Source organism: Oppia nitens, unplaced genomic scaffold, assembly GCF_028296485.1.
Source record: "Oppia nitens isolate AA-2021 unplaced genomic scaffold, nextdenovo-longstitch-racon4-pilon3 scaffold7_pilon_pilon_pilon, whole genome shotgun sequence".
Taxonomy (NCBI): Eukaryota; Metazoa; Arthropoda; class Arachnida; order Sarcoptiformes; family Oppiidae; genus Oppia; species Oppia nitens.
The window spans coordinates 2344189-2369136 of NW_026533251.1; the positions used below are offsets into that span (position 1 = coordinate 2344189).

The window sequence follows — 24948 nt, forward strand, 5'->3', positions numbered from 1 at the left end:
TTAACATAAATGTAAAAATACAAAATACAAGTTTTATAAATACTTATTTAGTAATAATACAGTAGAATACTGATTATGTTATTGTTATATGAAAATACTAATTAAAATAAATACTATAATAATTACTTAATAGATAATACGCTACACAAATATCCTATTATTTAAAATTATCAATTTTGAGATTTTACTTAAATTTACACAGAAATTTTCTATAAACTTTTCTGTAAGTTTCTATTCTATATCTATACAAGAATAGTGGACATTATTTATATGCTTTATTCTAAATGTTATTTATCATTAACATCATTGGTATCATTATGTATGCTTCAAAAACATAAAATAGTTATGTATATAATATATACTATATATATATATATTGTATAAATATAAGATAACCACAAAAAATTCTGTCACACTGAAATGTATCAACTTTAAGTTATTCCTGTGAAGCTACTGTTAATGATAAAAATGCAATTCTTTTTTATTAAAATAAAATAGTTATGTGTCTTTAACTTTTATAATTAAAATTTTTAAAATTATTTGTTTTAAAGATAAAATGGCCAATTTAATATATATGATCCAAAATTTACAAATCATAAATTTTTAATTTAATTATTATTTATATGATTTTATCATAAATTATCATTTATGATTTCACAATTATAAAGAGGTTACCTAAGTGATTATTTAAAAAATTATCAAAAATTAATAAGATTTAATTAACACTTTAAAGACGATAAATAGTCAATAACATGAGATAAATGTTAAGCGATAATTAAGTTTTAAATAAAAGTTAAAAATCAAATTTTTTATGTCCTCTATTAGACAATATATACATCTTTTATTATAACATTGTTTTAGATTATTTGTCATAAATTAGTAAAAAATACTTATAAATTAAATAATGACTTTTTGTTATAAGCTGAATAAAATGAAATATTTTTTAATTTTATTTATAACTTAGTCTTGAAGTAAGATAAAATAGATTTTTTGTATAAGATATAATTATATGAGTCTCTAAATATGATTAATAAAAAATAGAATATCTAAGTGAATTATAATTATAAAATTTTGGCAATTAATCATCAAATTTTAGTAAATTGCAATATTTATAAGATAATTTATTAAAAAATTAAAAATATTTATCAGTTTAATAATTATTATATAAATTAACATTTAATGCATTAATCTATAAATGATTTGATAAAATTTAATGATGTTTTAATAAAAAATAGCTGAAATAATCTTTTATCACAATATTATTTTAAAATGTGTTACTAAATGACTAAAAAAATGGTTGAAAGAGTAGGTATTAAAAATTAATGTTTATTCACCATATAACCCTGTTAATTTACTAGCAAAATATCATTTGATTTTAATTATAAAAAAATGTCTAGTGTATTTAAAATAAATAATTTAAGGTTATGTCAAAAATGACATAATTTCATTTTTTGCTAAAATAGTTAAGAAATACTTTAAAAATAAAAATTATAATTTCTATATACATTGCGTAATAATTATTGAAGATGATGGTGAAAATTTTATTATTTAATTGTCTTTAGTTTTTAAGAAAATTAACTTTGAAAATTCATTAAAACGATGACAGCTATTGTTGTGATTACCTTATAGTATTTTATACCAAATATGCTGATTGTTTGTTGTAACATATTTTTATTTAAATAATATTGTTTTATGATTTCATTAATATAATTTATTAATATATGTTCAACGTTTTATGAGTTTTAATTAAAAATTGTCATTGAAATATTATTATTTAAATTATGATTTATAGCCAATATAAATACAGCAAATAATTGAATGCATACTAAAATAGTACATGAATTTATTAAGTTATTTTATTTATTAATTAGCAGGAAATATTATTTTGGTAAAAATATATCATTAAATATATCAGTGTTTATTAAATTTAGTCCCGGAATCACCAGAAAGTAGGGAATTAAAATGTGTGAAAATATGTATATTATTATAATACACACAATTTATTTGACAAAAATTATTCAGAAATAAACATCTCTCGCACACATAAAAAGCTAATTCAATGTAAAAATGATTACAATATATCACAAAATGAAAATTATTAATATTAAATAACTAATTGAAATACAATTAAGTATATTTGTGGTAAAATAACACTATATGTTGATTGAAATGAATGACATTTATGACATTATTCTTATGTCAATTACATTGTATTTCACACATTCTAGAGATAGACTTTGCTGTGATTCGGATTCCGGACACAAATTTTTTATCTATTATTAATAGCAAATCAAATGTCTAATCAAATGCAATATTCATACTAATTATTAGCTTAATAAATAAATCTGTTTATTATATTAATAAATTTAAAAACAAATTTGACAACTAGTATTATTTATATTTAAATTATAAACTTATAATTAAACCAACAATTGCAAAACTCTGTTGTATAAAATATGATATAATATTTATTATTAATAAATATATATTTTTATTTATTATTATATTTATTAAATAAATAAATTTTAATTAATTTTGTTAGTTTGAGATCTTAAATCCATTAAAATTGACAAACTATTTAAAACAAAGTTTTTTTTGAAAAATATTAATTTTAGCAAAACTTAAATCCATTAGATGTTAACTAATGAAAAGTAAATAAATGAACAGTAATTTTATTCAAACAGATGTGATGTGAGTCACGACTATTAATGTTTGGGGTTTTGCTTTCATTTTCAGATTATGTTTGCATTGAAGACAAAAATTCATCAAAACTTAATTTATTTAATTAAATTATTAATGAAAAACTAGTAAAAATGAGTTTTTTAAAAGTTTAACAACTATTGTATAAAAATTATGTTGTTTGTATTGCATTGCATTTGCATTACATTTATTTTATTTATTATAGTTAAAAACACATTTATAAATTTTTAAAAACTAATGCATAGTGTGATATACATTTATAGTCAAACAAATATAACCTTTTTAATAAATGAATTATAAAATATATAGTATTTGCAGTGTATTGTATAGTATTTATTAGTTTTCACTTACAGTTACATCAGTAAGCAATAGGCGTTTGAATTAAAAAAAAACAAACCATTCATTGATAGGGAATCTCATATATTTTGTTAGAATTTTTTTATAGGTCTTATAAGAGAATATTTTTAAAAAAAACCTAAAAATTATTATTAAATAAATATAAAGTTTAAATACATAATTGTTTACAATTTAAATTAATAAATAGAATTTATTATATTATAATTAAACATATAAAAGTAAAGCAATAATATTGTATATTAAGTGCTGATTTTATTGACAATAATAATTAAATATTGTATTTCATTATCTTAAATAATATTTATTGTAAAGTAATAATAAAATGCAATCAATTGAATATAAGTCTGGTTTGACTTCAATTCATGAATCTCGTTGAGCGGTGTGTTTGACTTAAAGTCAAATTAAGATAAATGATTAAATGGACTCAAAATCACTATTAATAGACTGACGCCTAATACTCTACTATTGTTAATATTATAATTAACTATACTTTTAAAAATTAAAATTAATATTATGATTTAGTATATTTAAAAATATTAAAATTATTAATAAACAATACTATGTAAATGCAATTTACCAAGTTAATGTCATTGACTTTATAATTTGTTGTTTTTTTTATAAAAGTCAATGTTTTGATTTTTGTGGAAATATAATATAATATATAATATAATTGAGTGAAAGCAAGCAAAACATGCCTCAAATCTTTGTAAGAATGCTTTTCTCACTTTTTGAAGCCATCTATTGAAGTGAGAAATGTTTTCAGATTGAATACACATCACATTCAACACATGCATCAAAATAATGATAATAATAATAATAATGATAAAGGTTTGCATTCACTGGCTTTCACTATACTTTTGTCATTTCTTTTTCAATACAAGCTTTCAGTGCACTCTTGAGTTGTGTTTTAGTATATTATATAGAAATAGATTGATAGATATAATATATATTATACAATATAATACAATACTGTATATCGCTATATATAAACACATCATTTCACACATTAATGTTAATCATAGTTACTGTTACTGATGTCTCACATAACGTTATAAGTTATTATGTGGTCAAAAAATGAGCGCAATTTATCTATTTATTTGATTAACTTATTTAATGTATCTATAAAGCTATGAAACAAATGTATTTCAGTGTTATTTTTAATTTTTTATTTCATTTAATACTATAATATATATATATATATATATATATCAATATATTTTATGGTCATTTATAGCGTTGATTATATAATTTAGTATTAAGTAGACGTGTGATGCCATAGATGAGTGCATCACATCATCACTCTATTATCACTACAGCCTAAATATAGTATTATAATATATAAACTCAAAGATGATTACAATATTTTAATAGCTATTGACATAACTATACATTTTTTATCAGTTAATTGGTGAGGATGTACTTTTACAAAAAAAACAAACTATTTTATAATTATAGTCAACATTATCAAATTAACATTTACTAGATTTAAAAATAAATTACAAAATATTCAAATTACAACATTAGAAAAATATAATTGAACTAAACTAGTAATCAAAGCAATTACATGAATTGCAATGCAATGTAAAACAGTGATCACGAAGTCAGTGAACATTACTGTACATTGCATTAGCTATTAATGAGAGAGACGTTGTTTCACTAAAACGTTATTATAAGATCTTAAATAACGAGTGTTTTTAGTAATATAAAGATTTTTATTATATTAAAGAAAATGCCCAACAATTTCATCTCATTTCACTAGTCGTTGTTGTGTTGTTGTTGTTGTTATTGTAGCACTTGGAGGGCCCAACAAATTCAATTAACTCAAAGGTTAGGCTCTACTCTCGTCTATCTCATCGGAAAAAAATGCTGCAACTCTTGTATTGTTATTATATACTGGATGTCCATCACAATCATCATTCAATTCAATTCATACAGTGCTTGAAGTCTAAACATTTGCAGAGCACATGATTTTAGCTAAACGTCAATTTCAATGAACTCTTTTGTTGCGGACCTAAGAGTCAGAGCATTACTTTCATTCAAAATACAGTACTTTAATTGATTGACAATTAGTTCATATATTATTTAATAAACTAAACTACATTTCATATACTATACCAAAAATGTATTATTAATACTATAAGTTTAGTTAAATTATTATACATTTTTAAAATAATATGTAGTAATTTCTAAAATCGATTTAACACATACAAAATAATGTGTTAAAAATTTGTTTTTAAATAAAATACATTACTACTTATTTATATAATACTAATTTATTTTCAATGTATAGGTATTAATGTTTGAAATTAAATATAATATATTATATAATAAAAATGAACAAATGATGAAATATTAATTCATTTAGTTGTAAATCATGTTTATTTGATTTGCAGGTCAAATGTGAGATAAAACAATAGAATCTATAGTATAGATATAGCAAATTTACATTTGATATAACACTATACTACAGTATAAGTCGATTTCATTAATAGGATTTTGAATTAGCGATTGACTATCGTCTGTCTCTAGTTTTTGATGTCTATAATGTCGACCAAAATAAATCTCAATTCTTATGCTTTAGTCGACAATAAGTCAAATTGCAATTAGAATATAGTATTACATATAAAATAGAGAAAGAGAGAGAGAGAGAGAGAGAGAGAGAGAGAGAGAGAGAGAGAGAGAGAGAGAGAGAGCATTAAATACAATACAAATGGACTCAAAGATAAAGTTAGCACTGATTTCCCTTTTCTTGTGGTATCAGCTTTTGCTTCATCGCCAATATATTCACCTTATAATCAATGAAATGCACACAAAAAGAAAAAATAAGTTTACGTACAGAATATCAATTCTATAGGCAATGAATTAATGAAACAATTATTTTTATCTAATATTATAATTTTATCCTAACTTTAAAAAAATATTCTTTATTTTATATTAATGACATGTTTTTAATGTTTCAATTTTATAAGCAATAGTTTTATAATATTCAAGTATATATTTATAGATTTATATTCTTATATACAAATCTCTTTTTTGTTGTTGTTATTTATTATTACATTTATAGATAATGTTTAAAATGAATTTATAAAAATAAAATTATTTAAAAATATCTTTATGTTGTATTATGTAGTTATGATTTAAATTTTAAAATGAACAAAAATTTAAATATATATTAAAATGATTGAAAAACGTATAATTTAAATAAACATTTTTAAATTAAACTTTGACTTATATCACATATATTTGTTATCGTTATTATTATTATTAAATTTGTAGTTATTTGAAGTATTGAATAAACATTGAATGAAGGTATAGTATATATATATTCAATATATGAATATCTCATAAGTTCATTACATAACTAATATCTAAGTTTTACAGTAAAATATCTAATATATACCTAAATGTAAGAAACCGTATAATTTTCAGTCATTGCTCTGAATAATTTTGTTTACTTTTATATATTAAACATTTTTCAAATCATATATATATATATATATATATATATATATATATTAATTCTGAGTTTATTATACATAATTTAAGAAAAGTTTTAATAAAAAAAACTCACTTATAGCTTTAATTTTTTTTAAATTTAATCTATTTTAAGATTTTAATTAATTGAAATGATATATTTTAAAATTTTAATATATTTATTATAATTAATATAATAGAAAATATTATAGAATCTATTTTTTCTAAATTTCAAGAAAATGTAACATTCAGTGACCAAACTATAGTATATCTCATTCAAGTTTACTCTAGTTTAGTGAAGCATTAAAATTATTCACTAAATTCACTAAAAATGTTAGAAATGACTATAGAAATGCCATAATAGGTATATATATAATATTGTGTACTATGGCTCAAGTCGTCGATTGAAATCACAATAATAAATCAAATTAAATACCAGAAGAGAGAGAGAGAGAGAGAGAGAGAGAGAGAGAGAGAGAGAGAGAGAGAGAGAAGTGAAAAAAGTGAGAAAGACTGTCCACTTCTTAGATAATGAAAAAATCACTTTACAATACTATGAATACAAATTTATTAATACAACAATAATTATGACATTATTGAAAATATTATAAATAATGTAACTGAAAATTATAAAATATATTTAGAAAAATTGGTTGACAGCTAACTTCAGTTATACATATTTATTACATTTAATAACTTCCATTCATATGAAGTAATTTATGCTTTCAAATGTACTTTTAGTGTATTTACCAATTTTTCTTATATCTACTTTAAAATATAGTATACATAAACATAAGTATAATTTAAAAAAAATAAATATATGCTTTAATTTTCAAACCTTAAAAAATCCATTACTACATTATATCATAATATAGATCTAATATTTATTCGACAACTAATCAAATAATATATTGAATTTTTAATATACAGTATATAACATTAAAAATGTGATTTTAAATACATTTCAGCTATTTCTTATTTTAAAAATATATGATATTTTAAAATGATAAAAAAAAATTTTTGTTGATATTTGAGAGCAACTTAAAGATTAAATTTTTATTACAGTTTACTCTTAAAAAATTTTCTATTCAAAGTCACACACACACACACACACACACACACACACACACACACACACACACACACACACACACACACACACACACACACACACACACACACACACACACACACACACCAACATATACTCACATTCACTCACTCCTTACTAAATGTAAAACATACATATAATCCATAAGTGAATGCAATCTTCATATTTGATGCTTAAATAAAATGCATTTTCGTTCAAATCACAAATGAATGTCAAAATGTGGGCCAAAAATAAGTGAAAAAATGCATTTACTGTGTGTTTGGGAGAAAAGATAGAGTAAAGCCTTTACTAATCGATTATTTGTATTTGAATTGCATTTACTCAGCGATTCAATCAATGAATGACACATATGGCGATCCAATGGATCACATCAACTAAAATACTATATATTTATGTCAATTCAAACACAAACATTGCTTTAAATACATTATTATGTTTCCTATCCATTATATATAAATTTTGTAGTACAGTATTATCATTTTAAAACCAATTTGATTTTATACTATTTTATTGTTTATTTTCAGTCGTGTTTTTAAAACATAATAAATGCAAAAAAAACAATATAATAAATGTGTTTATAAAATATTGGTTATTTTAATACTTTTAAGAAATAACCAATTTTTATATTACACCATAAATTTTTATATTAAATATTTGTATTCTAATGTATGTTTTTGTTTTAAATAAAATATTATGATAAAATATTAATACTTAATCAAATTTATAAACATATATTTTTATACAAACAACAAATAATTATATATATAAGAAAATAAACAGTAAATTAGTGATTTTCATATAATATATAATGACTAACATTATTAAAAATTAAACTTCAAATAAATACATCGAAAACTTTATTCAATAAAGTTAGTTATAAATGGACAGTTGGTGTAAAAAATTGATTGGTTCTGCTGTTAGACTTATCAACTTTATTGATGATATAATGTTTAAGTATATAATGTATATACAGTATATATTTAATACAATATATACATATATAATGTAAAGTAATTTAATATACAATATGTTTGATTGAGTACTTTCATGATTGCAAAATAAGGTACCCATAGCTCATGTATACTGATTGAACATATGCTTAATTTCCTGCATTCAATCTGATATAATACCAACCAATAACTGTTTAAAAATTATATTTAATAAACTTTATGATTTCCGTATTTATATAATTAAAAACATTAGCCCACAACTTATTAAAGGCCATTTATTAATTTATCAATAGCATCTAAAATTAATTTTTAAAAATTATTACATTAATAGCTTATTTTATATTTAAAATATAATATAATAAGAAGTGTATAATAAATATAATTTATCATAAAAAATATGTTATTCTAACTAAAATCTTTATTTTTATAATTTACTGTATATTAAATTAAATTGAATTAATTTATTAACATAAATTATAACAATGTATCATGTATTAAAATGTTCATGCTATAAATTAAAGTTCAATTATATTTTATTTATAATAAATAAGTTAATGTTTGCAATTTATTATTTTTTATGAAAGAATATAATAATATTGGAAAAAATAAATTAAAATACTTTAAAATATGATTTGAATTGTGTCTAAATGTTATGAATATGTCTATATTATTAATTTATTAGATTAGATAAATATCGTATAGAAATGAAAGTATATAAATAAAATGAATAACTTCAAATACATGTGTCATATAGGGTGATCAACCTCCCGGTTTGGTCTGGACAATACCGGATTTTACTAAGTATTTTAGAGTCCAGTAAAACCGATGCAATTATCACAATTTTTTTATTCATTTACTTTTATTATATTTAATAACTAAATTACAATTACATATAATAGCATATAATATGGGATATGTCCCGGAATATTCCTAAAAATTTTAATCAATGTCTTTTTAGTATAAAATTAGTTGGTCAGTCTAATGTTACTGTATATGTTAATTTGGTAACCACTGTAAACTGTAATTCTTTCAAAATTATTTTATTTTATGTAAAAATGTTATACTTTGAGTCGTTTTATTAAATCTTATACAGTATTTTACTTACTGTTATAATATTTATTATATTATAATCAGTATTATATAATGTTTATATATAATGTATATTACTGTAAATATATATTCTAAGATTTTTCTACGATTTCACTGTTAGATAACTAGATTGTGATTGATTTTGGACTAACACTGCGTGAATGTCGACAACACACAGACACACAAACATCACATATTGCTATGTATTTTGTTGTCATAAAATATTAATCGAATTTTTGTATTACATATCTTATAATTATAATAAAAATTTATATTTGAATGTCAAATATTTCTCACACAATAATATATTTTCATTAAACGAAAATATTTATATAATATTAAATAAATTCAATTCTTGATTTATAAAAATTAATATCATCATAAAACTCACAAAAATGTGATTATACCTATATATATATATAATTAAAATTGATTTCTAAACATATTCTTATAAGTAGTGTATAATTATTTAGTACTTCTGAAAAAATTTTATAAAGTCAATAACATTAGAGATAATATTGATTTTAAAAACAATTTGAAATTTAAATTTTTCACTTTTGCTTGACTATCACTCACCCGCACACTCACTCTCAGAGAGTAATTCATTCAGAAAATAATTGATTTATTTGTAACAAAATATTATAAAAGCTGGTGTTGTGTTGTGTTGTCGCGTAAATGCAATTATAAAGTGTTTGAAAGTGAAAGTTATAGCAGCGATCATATGATTAATATCTCAGTCAAACATAATGATGGCATTCATTGGTAATACAAATATTTAGATGCGATTGTCTATAAAATTACTATAATATGTATATAAACTTTAGAAGTAAAAGTTTAGTTAAGTTTGACCTGACTTTTAGTGTGAAGTTTTATAACGTTATAATATTATTAATAATACTATAATAATAACAACAATAGGTTTGTGGTATGAAATGAGGCAACAATGAACACATCAAGAGATACTGCAATTCAAACCCGTTTATCAAATAACAGTGACTACAGTGTCTTATATAACGCTTATACTATACAGTATATACAGTACATGTAGTATAGCGCGCACACACACATACATACACACAAACTGCATACTGTTAGCCACATAATCATTAATTTTGTTATATAATACACAATACATAGACTGACACCACAAACACAGTACATTATCAAAAATAGTTTTATATATAGTAATGTAAATGTATAGCTTATATGTATTAGTGGGCCGGCAATGGTTTTTGATAAATATTTTGCTATAAATGAAAAATTCTTTTACATTTCACCAAAATATGTCACTTTTGGTTTACACAATGTATTTATATTTTATTATACATTACTATTTATTATTATGCAAACATGCAAACAAGCAAATTGTAAATTAGAAAATTATTATATATTTTTAGTCAAATACTAATTCAATATAATATGTTATAATAATTAAATTAAATGATAACATATAAGACTTATTACTAACCGGCTCTCACTTGACAGTCACGACTTCTAATAGTTCCGATAGCATTACTGGCCAAACATCGGTATATCTGATGTGTGTTCAAGTGATTGTCATTTAAAATAGGTGTGGTATTTGTTAGAGTGATAGGAGGCGCGTATAACATGAAAATACAATTGTGATTAATAGACAGTAAATTAAATGATTGACTAAATCTAACCGTCGCGTGAATGTCTTGTCTGTACATATTCGCTGAAAACGGGGGTAAAACCAGTTCGCCATTCATGCGTATGTGTCTTAAGCCATGCACATCATTGACAGGGGATCCGTCCGATAATGTCCACCAAGTCTTGATGGGCAGTGAACCCGTGGCACTACACACGATGACCGCACCCGACGAGTTAGAAAAATGTACTTTTGATGGCGGCTCCGCTACAAACCGAGGACCAGATCCCACACTCACTTCATGACACAAACATTTGCCTATTTTCACAATATATTCAAATATTATATATTATTAATTTTTGTTTTACTTCACAAACAAAATAAATTTAAAATTAAATAGTTATTTCTATATTTAGATTATTTTTGAATTTAATGTTTTTAAAGCAATTTTTTTAGTTTTATGGGATTGTGTTTAGAAATGTATAGTATTATACAAATAATCTACAAAAGTATATACTATACTATATATAGCGGTAAATGTAGTTCACTAATAAATGAATGGATTAGAAATTAAATTAGAGTCTAATTAATACAACCGATGTGTTTATCGCTCAAGTTTTGCCCGTATATCTCAAAATATATTTATGTCATACTTTATGCAATAATAAATGTATTATCGATTTAATAATACATAAACTTTTATTGCGAAAACACTTAATATAAATTAATAAATATGGATAATATGATAAACTAAATATATTGTATATATTTTATCCATATAAATATCTATATAATATACATATAATTCATTATGGATATTAGAAATGAACTAAAATGAATCCAATGAGATTTGAAAACTTAATATTTTATTGATTATAAAATTATTTAAAATTATTTAATTTTCTTTCTATTTAATTATAAATAACTTTAATCTATTATTTCTTTTAATTTAAATATAGACTTTAGGTATACAAAAGTTGGTTCAGAATTTCATTTATAATTAATTAATTATTTAAAATGAATGCTAAAATGTAAATAAATTGGGCTTAAAGTAAACAAATTCGTGTTTCAATGTGTGTATGTGTTTGAATATATGTTTAAAGTTTGCCGACCCCTAATTATCATCATCATTATGATTAGCATTATAAGCAAAATGACATATAACTTGTGGCACTACTGAATGGCTATAAAATAAATAATTTATAGAATTGTAACAAAAATAATACTAATTTATTGCTCTCTCTCTCTCTCTCTCTCTCTCTCTCTCTYTCTCTCTCTCTCTCTCTCTCTCTCTCTCTATCTCTCTATCTCTCTCTCTCTCTGAATATTTAAACATTTTATTGACAATTATAAATCAGTTCAATGATTTTTTAAGCAAAATGTTTATTTTATTTAAAACAAATCACCAACTAATGAATTTATACATATTTATGTTTATAACTGTTAATTAATTTATATAACATTACAAAGTTATACCGATTTTTACATTAATGTTAAACATGTATATAAAACTCTAAATTGAAACTAATATTTTGTCTATGTTTTACTGTAGTTCAGTTTATACCGTAATACTATATATATACTGTATATAGTATAGTATAGTCTAATTGCAAATTCTGTATAATATAGTGCAAACATAATAACAGTTTACTGTCACGCTATAGTTGTTTGTCAATTCAAATATCTTTTGACATTTTATATTTATATATACAGTATAGTGTATATATATGTATATAATATTAGACAATGCAAATTATATTTGACAAAAATAATAATATTATTATAAAATATTATACAATAATTAAATTACAGATTTTCAGTCAAAATATCTATTTATCAAATGATTTTTATATTTCGGAAAATGTATTTATTTTAATTAAAAACAACTATCATATAGTTAGCGGTCAATTTTGTTACAGTATTATTTCAACTATAAATTAACAATTTAATATATTTGATAGTTCATATATTATAAAGTATAAACATGCATTTTTTAATTTAATTATACACTATTAGCTTGTTTTAGATAGATATATAAAATTTACGTTTAAACAAAATTTAAATATGAATTTTTTTGACATTAAAAATAAAATAAATGCTAATTGAGTAAAGATTATATTAAACTAAGTTATTTATTAATTTAGCAAAATTATTACAAAATATGGATCTTTATAGAAGATTAAGGAAATTGATTGAAACCGTTATATAATATAAACTAAGGTTTTATTTATAGTTAGCTTCTAATAAATGAATGGATGATAAACTCTTAAAGCATTGCAATATTAGTGCCTTATAGAGGAAAACATCAATTTTATAGTCCAAATACAAACATCCGAGTGATTGCATTGACATTCATTTGATTGTTGGATTTATGTTACAGTTTTGACAAATTATATGTTAGTCCTCTAAAATTTCAATTGATTTGATCAACGAGTTTATGATTGAAAATTAAATTGAAAACATTTATTTAATATAGTGATGATTGTGTCCAACAATTGTCTACTATTACTTATCAGTAAATTTGTTTTCATTGTGTTTGTATTGATGGCAAATTGATGGCCAACTTTAAGAATAGAAAAAGTTCTCATTAATTGTGTCCGAAGTATTGAACACTAATTCTTATATATAAATTGTCTTTAATTTAGAAAAATTGCAGTCATTTATAAAATAACACCAAAAACACAACCAATACAAATGTAATAGAGATAAGACATTCATCGGTACTGATAACCGCAAATATTTATATCTTATTAAATATCTAACAATTTTATACTAAATCTCTTATTTTCTTCAAAGTCTTTGATATGCTATTCAATTGAGATAAGTCTATACATTAGTTTGTAAGCATGTAATGCCCGTAACGCACGAGAGTCACAAATTAGAGACATTACCTAATCTGGTTGGTTGTCATTATAGTATAGCATATAAATTACTGTACTATTCAATCAAATCTTTTTTCTTTGTCCTCATTCTAATAATATTAGCTAATTTAGATTTATATATATATATATATATATATACATATTATTAAATATTTTTATTTTATATACCTGTAATATAAAACAAATTAAAGTATTTATTTATTATCTACAAATTAGAAAAAAATCACAAAATATGCAAAAATGAACTAAATATTAGATATAATATTATATGATATGACACTTACAACACTGTACTATAGATTGTTCTAAAAGATCATAAATCTCTAATATCTAGTTATGGATTAAATTGTCAAATGTTGGTATTATAATTAAATCTAACAGTTATATTGATTTAGTCAAACATTAACTACAATTAAATGAACGAAGACTCATAAAATGATAATAATTTTAGACCTAAAAAATAGTAAATTTTATACATTTTATTTGTTATAGTATTTCTTTATAGTTAATTTTATTATTCAAAGTAATTAACTCTCTCTCTCTCTCTCTCTCTCTCTCTCTCTCTCTCTCTCTCTCTCTCTCTCTCTCTCTCTTACATACATACATAATATGTATTATATATACACGCAAACACACACACAAAGTAATAGTTTGACTGCTTTTCAGAAATTATATAATTTAGTCAAAAATATTATGGCTTTTTGTTATTATCTAACATAACTTAGACTTGTTATGATAACAACAATAATATAAAGCAGACAACACTCTTAATTTGTTGCTATTAGGAGAACATAAATATGAGTTTATATACAGTAATAATAGTGTTTCACAGCCATAGCATATAAATATTATTTTCAATATAACATTAAATTATACGCAACGACTAAAACATATTAAAGAGATTTAAATAATAAAATAATATACTTTAAGGTAGTTTTATATCATTGAAACTGAAAGTTTAATTAAATTATACGACTTTAAGTCATCTATACATTGGAAATATTATTGTTTTGTTTGCCAGTGTAAACAAATGAATGACTAAAACTTTGTTTAAAAATAAACTTTACTTTTAATTAATTGTAATTTTCACTTTAAATCCTATATAGTATTCAAAATAGTTGTTTTGATTTATAGTAAAATTAATCTTTGGAGACATTGAGAGCTTAACTAAACAAATGAATAAATTCATGAATATATGAGTGAATTAAATCATATAATATATACATATCCTTATTTACAATATCTCTATATATGCAACTAATTATAATAATGAAAATGAATTGTCTTTACTTTATTTTTTAGGGTAAAACTAAAACCATTAACTAATTTCAGAGAGTGTTTGATATCAGCTCAACAAAAGAAGAGAAAGTGTGGACTGATATATGTGGGCTCACAATAAAAAAAATCTTTAATTAATGGATTTAAAGGGAGAGAGAGAGAGCAATGATTGTTTGAAATCATATTTTTGCAAAACTTTTATTAATGATTCATCTGATGTCGTCTTAAAGCTTAAGTCAATTGAATTTGATCTCATATTAAGACTGCACAGAGCAATGTAGTGCACAAATGTATCCCATGTGTCGAATCAATTGTACGGTATATATATGTCGGTAGAAAAGGCAATATTGATTGAGATTCCGGTTCGATGTGATCACCATTTCTGGTGTCCCCCAAAACCATCAAATTGGTGCCACTCTTACTAACTATTGTCTCACTGTCTGACTGTCTCTTCTAATTTCATTTCTCAACTCCAATATTGTCTACACATATACTACTATTCAATTGTTTTTCTTACAAATTACTAAAACAACATAATATATACAGTCTAACAGTGCAAATAGATAGCATTGGTAATGTGTCGGCATATCAGCTCTGAATAAACTTATTGCTTAAATGTAGAATAAAAGTCATGTGAAATAGTGCTATGGTTTGCAATACAATTCCCGAGTGATGGCCAACAAAACTGTTGGGTCGACCAAAAACTTCAATTATCGGATGGTCTAAGTATTTGACCAAAAAAGTTAAACACAATATGAGACTATTTTTTCTTCTATCAACTATTTATATAAACATATAACTTATATTATGCCATTATATTCATTCAATAGAAAGTGAGTGAGTGAGTGAGTGAGTGTGTGTGTGTGTGTGTGTGTGTGTGTGTGTGTGTGTGTGTGTGAGTGAGTGAGTGAGAGTGAGAGAGAGAGAGAGAGAGAGAGAGAGAGAGAGAGAGAGAGAGAGAGTTTAGTCCCAACAGACTATAATAATTACAATTAATGTTTGAAACTTGCAATTGAAAATAACATAACAAACATATATTAAGATTTGATTGAAATGCTAAATATTTTTGAGGTGAGTTCCCCATCACTGACAGTCATAAACTAATCAATACATTATACACAACACCACAAAATTATGAGAGTTTTGACACATTTGTGAAACTCATTTGACTGAATGCGTGCCAAATGTATCCGTTGGGATCACATGTTTTAATATTTAATAAATCTCTGATTAATTGCTTAATTTTAGTTTAACTTTATGACTGCCAAACTGGAAAACTAAAATCATTAACTATAATATGTATTATATTTTATATATAAGACAAATATTGCACACAACATATTCACTTTAATAGTATCTTTAAATTGATTATTATTTTCCATTAAGTGTTAATAAAATTCACGTATAATAACATGTGTCACACATATCAATATATTTGATTCATATATTAATAATAATTATTTATTTAAAAAATTATGAGATGTGTTATAAAAGAGTGCAAATATAATATTAATATAATTAATAATAATTATTTTTAATTTAATAATCATAGAATTTTATTTTTAGCATTTTATTAATTTATAAAATGAAAAATATAAAAACAATAAACGATGATTAAAATAGTTACACAATATTTAGTAAATGCTTTTATARTGTTATTTATTTAAGAAATAAGTGAATGAGTTATTATTATAATAATAGTTTTGATTGAGAATATAGTAAATACAGACTCTTAATGATAATGACATTAATGGGTCGTTTACGTGATGTGATGGCTTAGTTGCCAGTGCTCTGTCTATATGTTGATTATATGGATAGGACCAGCATATCATATATGCAAATCTAATGCAAATGATCTGTAATCACAAACACAATTTATGGCTACATTTAACTATTTTAATCCAATGTCTGTAATTTTATTTAGATATTTTATTTGATATTTTAGATTATAATAAATTATATTTATTTTTATTCATTAGTATTTTTGCAAAACTAATGTCAATTTAGTCTATTTTTATCTTATTATCTTTAATAGCATTATTAATAAATTATTGCAAATTTAATCAAACAAAATGTTTTTTTTCAACAAAAAGAAATAATAGACTTGTTGTTACTTAAGAATAACATGTAATAGAAATATCATAAAAATAAAAACAATAGTAAAAAGTTGAGGATAAATGAAAATGATATAATTTGAACTTATTATCATTTCATATAAATAATTTATAAATTCAAATACTTATCATATCTACATAATATATACTGTATTTATTGACAGTTATTATTAGATTAGTTATTTAACTAAAATAATGATCAAAATTTATTGTATTTATCGTTACCGATAATACCAAAAATTTCTTAACATTTAATAATAAGTTATTTTAAAATAATATTATTTGTGAAATATATAATCTTTGAGATATTATAAATTATAAATGCATTGTTAAATACATAAATACATTGTTAAATAGATTATATTTAGTAATAAATATATAAAATAATATGTTTGTGTATTATAATATACACACATATAAAATATTTTATGCAAATTTTATTTATTACTAAATATATTGTAGTAAAATAGCTATGGATAAGGACTCACTCCGCGCCCTAATCATGACTGTAATAATAGTGTAGATAAAACACTGAGCAAAATGTATCATAAGTTATGATAATATAGTAGTTTGTGATTATGTTATATATAGTAATATAACGGTGTATACAATGGAGTATATAAGAGAAAATCTGTTATATTTTTTAAGTGCAATATTAGTAAAAGTTTATATACATTGTTATCAATCAAGAATATGATTAAATGGAGCCGTAAGTGCATTCAATATATAATTTTATAATAATAAACGCATTGTATATAAATTGAGCCAAAATGTGTTGTGCCTATGGTTTATGTACTCAAAAGGTGTGGCATTCAATGGTTATGCAATACTATGTTAGTCTGCAAACGATCTCAAAATCAAATCACTCTTTCCTTTTGTTATGCCTTTTCCCTCACGACTGATATAATAATCATTTATCGTTTCATCATTTATTCCTATTTACAAATATATTTACCATATATATCAATATTTATATACAGAATATTCTACGTTGTATTATATGATAATGATTTAAATCAAACTATCTATAATATAGTCTTAAAATATATTTTATTATCTAACTATAAAATATTATACAATTTTTCTAAAGTAATCAACAATTTTATAGGATTTGCAAATTATTGTATAATCTGTGCAAACATGAGTCGACAATAATTCATTGGCAAACAGTTTTTTTGCTTAGTTTGTCATTTTTGATGTGAACTTTTATTGACATAACAAGCATTATAAAATTTTCATCCAGTCACTTTTAATTTATATATTAATGCAAACAAGTCAATAAATTTTACAAAGTTTACAATTTAATACAATTATTTTAATAGAATAATTTTTTGAATAATTTTTTAAAAAATAAATGAAACATTAGTATTAAAAAAACTTATTTAAATATTCACACACATTGAGAATTTATTAAAATGATTTTTTTTTGCTAAACTAGTTGTTTTAAAATCTTGATTTTTATATAATACAAAAAAGTAGAATTTTTACACTTGTTGTAATATAGGATCATGTTCATTTATGTTAATGTTATCAAAATAGCAAAAAAAAGTGATTTAGACGATAGCACTGCAATTGTTTGATAAACAAATTGGATTTCAACAAAAAAAACTTATATAAGATAGCGTTTGATGTTATAATTAGTATTATCCAAAAAATAAAGTAAAAATAGTTGGATATGTCTATTATGTCTGTTTTATGATAGCAAACAGGCAATAATATCTATGGTTTGTATGTCAATGAAATCATTATTTTGTATCCTTTATTGTTTCACTTAATTATGGAAACATTAACCCTTTTCCTTAACAGTCATTGGCGGACATAACCATTAGATATAAACACAACAATGATTTCCCTTATTGTGATTATTGAAGATTTTATTTCTTATACCTCCCGGCGCTTAATACTTATTCATTGTTTTAAGAATACATATTATTTTACACACAAATGGCAATCTGCCCCTAAAATTTACACAATAATGTGTGGTATAAACATTAAACAAAAAACTAGTGTTTTACTAAAAAAATGTATAGATTTATTGCAACAATAAGTTACACTTTTGAATGATTTTTCCATTCATGTTATGTATAAGTTTTGTGTATAAAATAATATCGAGTTTTATTTACAACACAAAAAACTATAGACATAATATATATACATTATACAACGTATGTATATATTTAAAAATATAAAAATATGTATATACTGTATGATACATTTTTAAGTTATATACTGTATATATATTGTACATACTGTATAATTTATGTCAAAATAAATTATTTTTTCTTAAAAAATAAGCACTAGAAAAGTGAAAAAATTGAAAAAATAGAGAGAAAATTCTTTAAATAAGTTATTAAAGTAAAGAAAAACCACATCATGTGATATATTGTAAAAATAAAGTGAAACTAAACTGAATTTAATAAGCGAAAGGAATTGTGGGAATACTCTTTCACTGCAAACTCTTATCTATTATTTTCATATATCATATTATATTGTCTAATATATATCAAATATATATATAGTTATTATACTCTGACTATATAAACGCAAATTTTTTATATTATTTTATTTTAGCAAACATTTATTGGGTTTTCATTTGAAGCACAGATGGATTGATATAAAAATGAATTAAAAAATAAGAAAAGAATATTACTATTTAAGAAACAATATGTTTAGCAAACAATACAATTATGTTAGAGTAGATTATATATATATAATATGCTATTTTACTATTTATGCTATTTTCGTCACTCATTAAACTTTGATATAAAAAATCATACTTTGTTTGCATATCTATTCTTTTGTATTCAATTATTTGAATAATTTATATTATATTTAAAAGCATTATACATAATATACAATTTATATATATATAGAGTAAATATAATAAAGAGTAACTATTGCTAAAATAAATATTCAAAAGAGACTCACCGATGAAAGAAAATGTGATGAAATAGAGTAAAGATTTGAAGATTAAACTTAAGAGCAGTGTTTTACTCATTAAGTGATTCATTATTTAAATTATGATAAATTCATACATTTAAGTATTTTTCAAAAAATCATTTCAAAATTGTTTATAAATTTAATAATTGTTTTTGACAAAAGAGCAACATTTTAATTAACAAAGTTTTCAAATTATAGAAAATTTTATTAAATTATTATAGATTTTGATTATAAATAACATTTAATATGCAATCAATTGAAGAATATGAATGGCTGTGATTTGGTAATAAAAATGTGTTAACCGTTTGTGTCATGATTTACATTCAAAGTATTAATAGAGAAAAACTAGAGATAATATAGAAAGCGGTCAAAAGTGTTGCAAATGTGTGTTTGCTTTCACATAGCAAATGGTAGACCCATTTGAATGCATTCAATAGATTGCAATGAATGACTTGAAATAGTGATGCGATGCGTGCCATACATTGCCATACATTTTCCAGATATTTACCATACAGTGCCCATACATTCATGCGTACAACACATCCCATTCCTTACAGCACTTTCTCTTCTCATTCAATGCACTGTTATATTATATTTTGTATATACTCTCTCTCTCTCTCTCTCTCTCTCTCTCTCTCTTAGACTTTCTTTTACTGAAAGCATTGAATAATGCTTTTACAACTAACGAGTACTACTCTGTATTTTCTGGCTTTTATTATAATTAAAAATTTTTTATATATAAAAAACAAACTTTTTTTCAATTACAAACTGTATATATATGTAATAATAATGAAATAAAGTATTGAAAGTTATTTTTTTGAAAGAAAATTTTGTTTTTGACAATCCATGGATTAGAAGCAGCCATTGAAAAGGTTACGCTTGTAATAAAAGTGTAGGTTTTATAATAATAATAATAATAATCTTTATTTCACATACTTGTTATGAAATACAATATTCTCATAATAATATACAATAATATTTGACAATAAAATATGTTAAAATTATTTTAAAATTACATATTTATTTAAAATAACAATTAAGTAAATTAATTATTTTGTTATAATTTGTTTCATCCCTAATATTTTGTGGTAAATTGTTAAATAAATTTACATTGTAATCAAAAAAGTTTTTATCAAACCTTTTTAATCTATTAACAGTTTTTCTACATTTATGATCTACATCATACATTTATGTAACGTTTCAAACATTGATATAACATATAATACATATACGATATCAAACCATTTACAGAATAAGCCATTAGTTGGACAGATATGTTATGTTTGCAAAGTTTGCCTTTTTCTGCAAATGATAAGCCATTACATTAACATGCGATCGCATACAACAAACTATTATTTGCTCAATAATTACATCTAATTAAATGTAAAGAATTATAATTACTTATTATGATATAAGAATATTCACGAATTTTTGCAAACATTTTATTTTTTATTTAATTTATTTTAAAAATTGTTCAATTATTTGAAAATTTTTATTCTTTAAGCTTAACTCTTATTTTGATGTTTATGTTAAATTATTTTTTTTGAAATAATTTTATATTATATTTGAAAATATAAATAATCACTTTTTATTGTACTATTAAATAAATATTAGTATTAATAACATCAAACAAATATCAAATAAAAGTAATACTATAAATAAGTTTAATTTAATAAATTTTCTTAAATATATAAAAGTTGAGATATTTTCCGATATTTTTAAAATATATTTATTAAATTTGCACAGTTATACAAATATTTAATGTGATTACAAATAATAGTTTAATAAGAAAAAAATTATATTTAATTTGAAGCTCAAGTGAGCGGTCGGTCAACAAAAGCAATGCTCTTATTATTGACAGACAGAAGGATTGACAGACTTTAGTGTCAATAATAGGTCCAAATAAATGCCAATTTCTGGTGCATTACTTCAGCTCTTGATTGACCCCAATGTTGTTCATTGTGTTTAACATTCAATATTGCATTTTCTGATGAGTTTTTCAATGGAAAAATAAAGTCTTCAACTGATTGTCAACTAAAGTCAAATGAATATCACTTCAAATACTAATAATATCTGATTTAATGTCAAAGCATTCATTATTTTATAATTCTGTGATTTTGGATAATATGCTTCAAGTTATGACGTTTAATGACAAGTTTCATATACAGAATGTTAAATACTATATTTAGTTATTGCATATTTTTGTTTTACTATTTTCATTATTATTATTATTATAAATCAAAATAGCAATTAACATATATTTTATTTAAAAACTTTTAAACATAATATATACCTAAAATTTATTAATTCTAATGAATAAACTTTTAGGTCACTTGTCACTAGACGGCAAACACTAGTGCGTCTAAACATATTTATATTGATTGTGATAACTGATTTTAAGCAACTTATTTAGACATTTACTAAATATTTATTAGTAATAATATCCTTAATTATATAAATTAATGGCAATTTTTATTAAAGACTATAAATATAAACATTTTGTTAATAATATTACTATAAAAAAAGTTTGACTTATCAATTGAAATAATGAATTAAAAGTATTGGTCAGACAGGAAATGGAGATATTTTTGATTGCCAACCAATACTAGTATATATATTCTGACCATAAATATTATATACGATCTCTCATATGATTCCTATCGGTCCAACCGTTCAATTATTACTATACAACATATAATTTATTGTTTGATTTATATTTTGATCAAAATATAAGTTTTATATACAAGTCATATAAATATGTGGTTTTACTGAATATCTTTAAATCCCATAAGAATTATTAGATGGGAAGTTTGGCTCATAATATATGACATACTCTTGAATCAGATATAGCAGGGGTTAGGGGTTGGGCTCTTAAAAGCAAATATAACTTGTTTTTAAAATCATTAAATTATGATTGATAAACACCCAAACAACCCAACCCTAGACCTATTATATATTCTCCATATATATGAATGGTTATATAAATTTTGTGGTAATATTAAAGTTGAATGATTTATAAATTTTTACTAAAATATTTTGCAATTTTATTGCTTTTTGCAATATTCTAGTGTATTAATTTTATTTGTATCCATTTAAAACTTAAAAAACAATATACTGTATATCTCTAATGTTTTATTTATAAAATATAAATAAACTATATTTCAATTATTACTACTAAGTTTTTTTACTTTTTAGATATTTAAATTTTAAAGGTATAATTTAATGGTATAATAAGTAAATATTTTATTTATTTTATTTAATAAAAATTATATATTTTATTTATTATTTAATTTTCATAAATTTATTGTTGTTTCATAAATTAAATCTTTGTTATTAATTTTGTTTAAATAATTTTTATTATTTAAATTAATTGTATTATTTAAAATTAATTGTATTATTAAATATTATTTATAATTTTTATAATTTTTATAAAAAAATTAAATAGATATAAATTATGTTTATTTTAAATAATGTCTAGTATTGAATATATTTCATACTAATGTCTATTTGCAATATTAATTAAAAATTCTCATTAGTTATTTTTTTAATTTATGAAAAATTTAATGTTTATGCATTAATACAGATCTATGATATATTATACACAGTATAATCTATTTACTGTATTAATATATCAATATATAGTGTATGCATATATTAATATTTTGCATAAATTATTTGATTGTAATGTCTTAAACAAATTGTATGACCATTTTTTTTGGCTAAATGATGACAAAATATTATATAATTGATACAAAAATACAAATTAATAAAAATAAATTTTAAAATTAAATAATATTATACTAATTAATTAAGTTCTGTTAATAGTTGTTATATTAACCATTTATCATACATATCGACTAATTCTTGTATAAAGTATGGGTCCATACTCTGTGCCCAAAGAGAGAAAAAAGGCTGACATCAAAATATAACAATATATCAAACATGCGGTGAATTACAAATTATTATCAAATGTGGGAACAAATAAAGAGAAAAACGCTTATCTCATAAAAACGGGAAACAATGACAAAAAATAAAGCAAATAATGAAAGACCGCACTGTTTGGTAAATCGCTATTAGTTGATAACACACACATACATCCATATACTGTATATTGTTAACTGTAAATGAAAGCTAAATAAAAATCACTACCAAATATAAACATAGATTATAAGCGACTATTATTTTTGCTTTATGTATAGTTAAAATAATTAATGAATATTTTATTATACGATAAATAATTATAAACAAAATACCGTATTTTTATTGATATTTATAACTATATATTATACCAAAAAATAATGTTAAAAATTATTACTATACATTTTAATTCTGTAGTATACTTTATATTTTAATACTGTAGTTTTAATACAGTATATATACATATTAATTGTGATTATTATCGAATTAATTAAAAAATATTATTAAATTAATTCATTTAAAGTAT

At 21.9% G+C, this 24948-nt stretch overlaps 1 protein-coding gene across 1 annotated transcript in view; it reads right to left on the bottom strand.

Moving 5' to 3' along the window:
- LOC128963581 (cell adhesion molecule Dscam2-like) overlaps window positions 1–20562 on the bottom strand; it is a 41868-nt gene extending 21306 nt beyond the window's left edge. Inside the window, exons 1-3 of the mRNA XM_054310094.1 lie at window positions 20493–20562; window positions 11346–11608; window positions 11150–11216 (exon numbers count right to left, since the gene is read on the bottom strand). Coding sequence (XP_054166069.1) covers window positions 11150–11216; window positions 11346–11608; window positions 20493–20562 — 400 coding nt within the window. The remainder of the gene's footprint in view (window positions 1–11149; window positions 11217–11345; window positions 11609–20492) is intronic.
- Between the last annotated feature and the right edge of the window lie 4386 nt (window positions 20563–24948).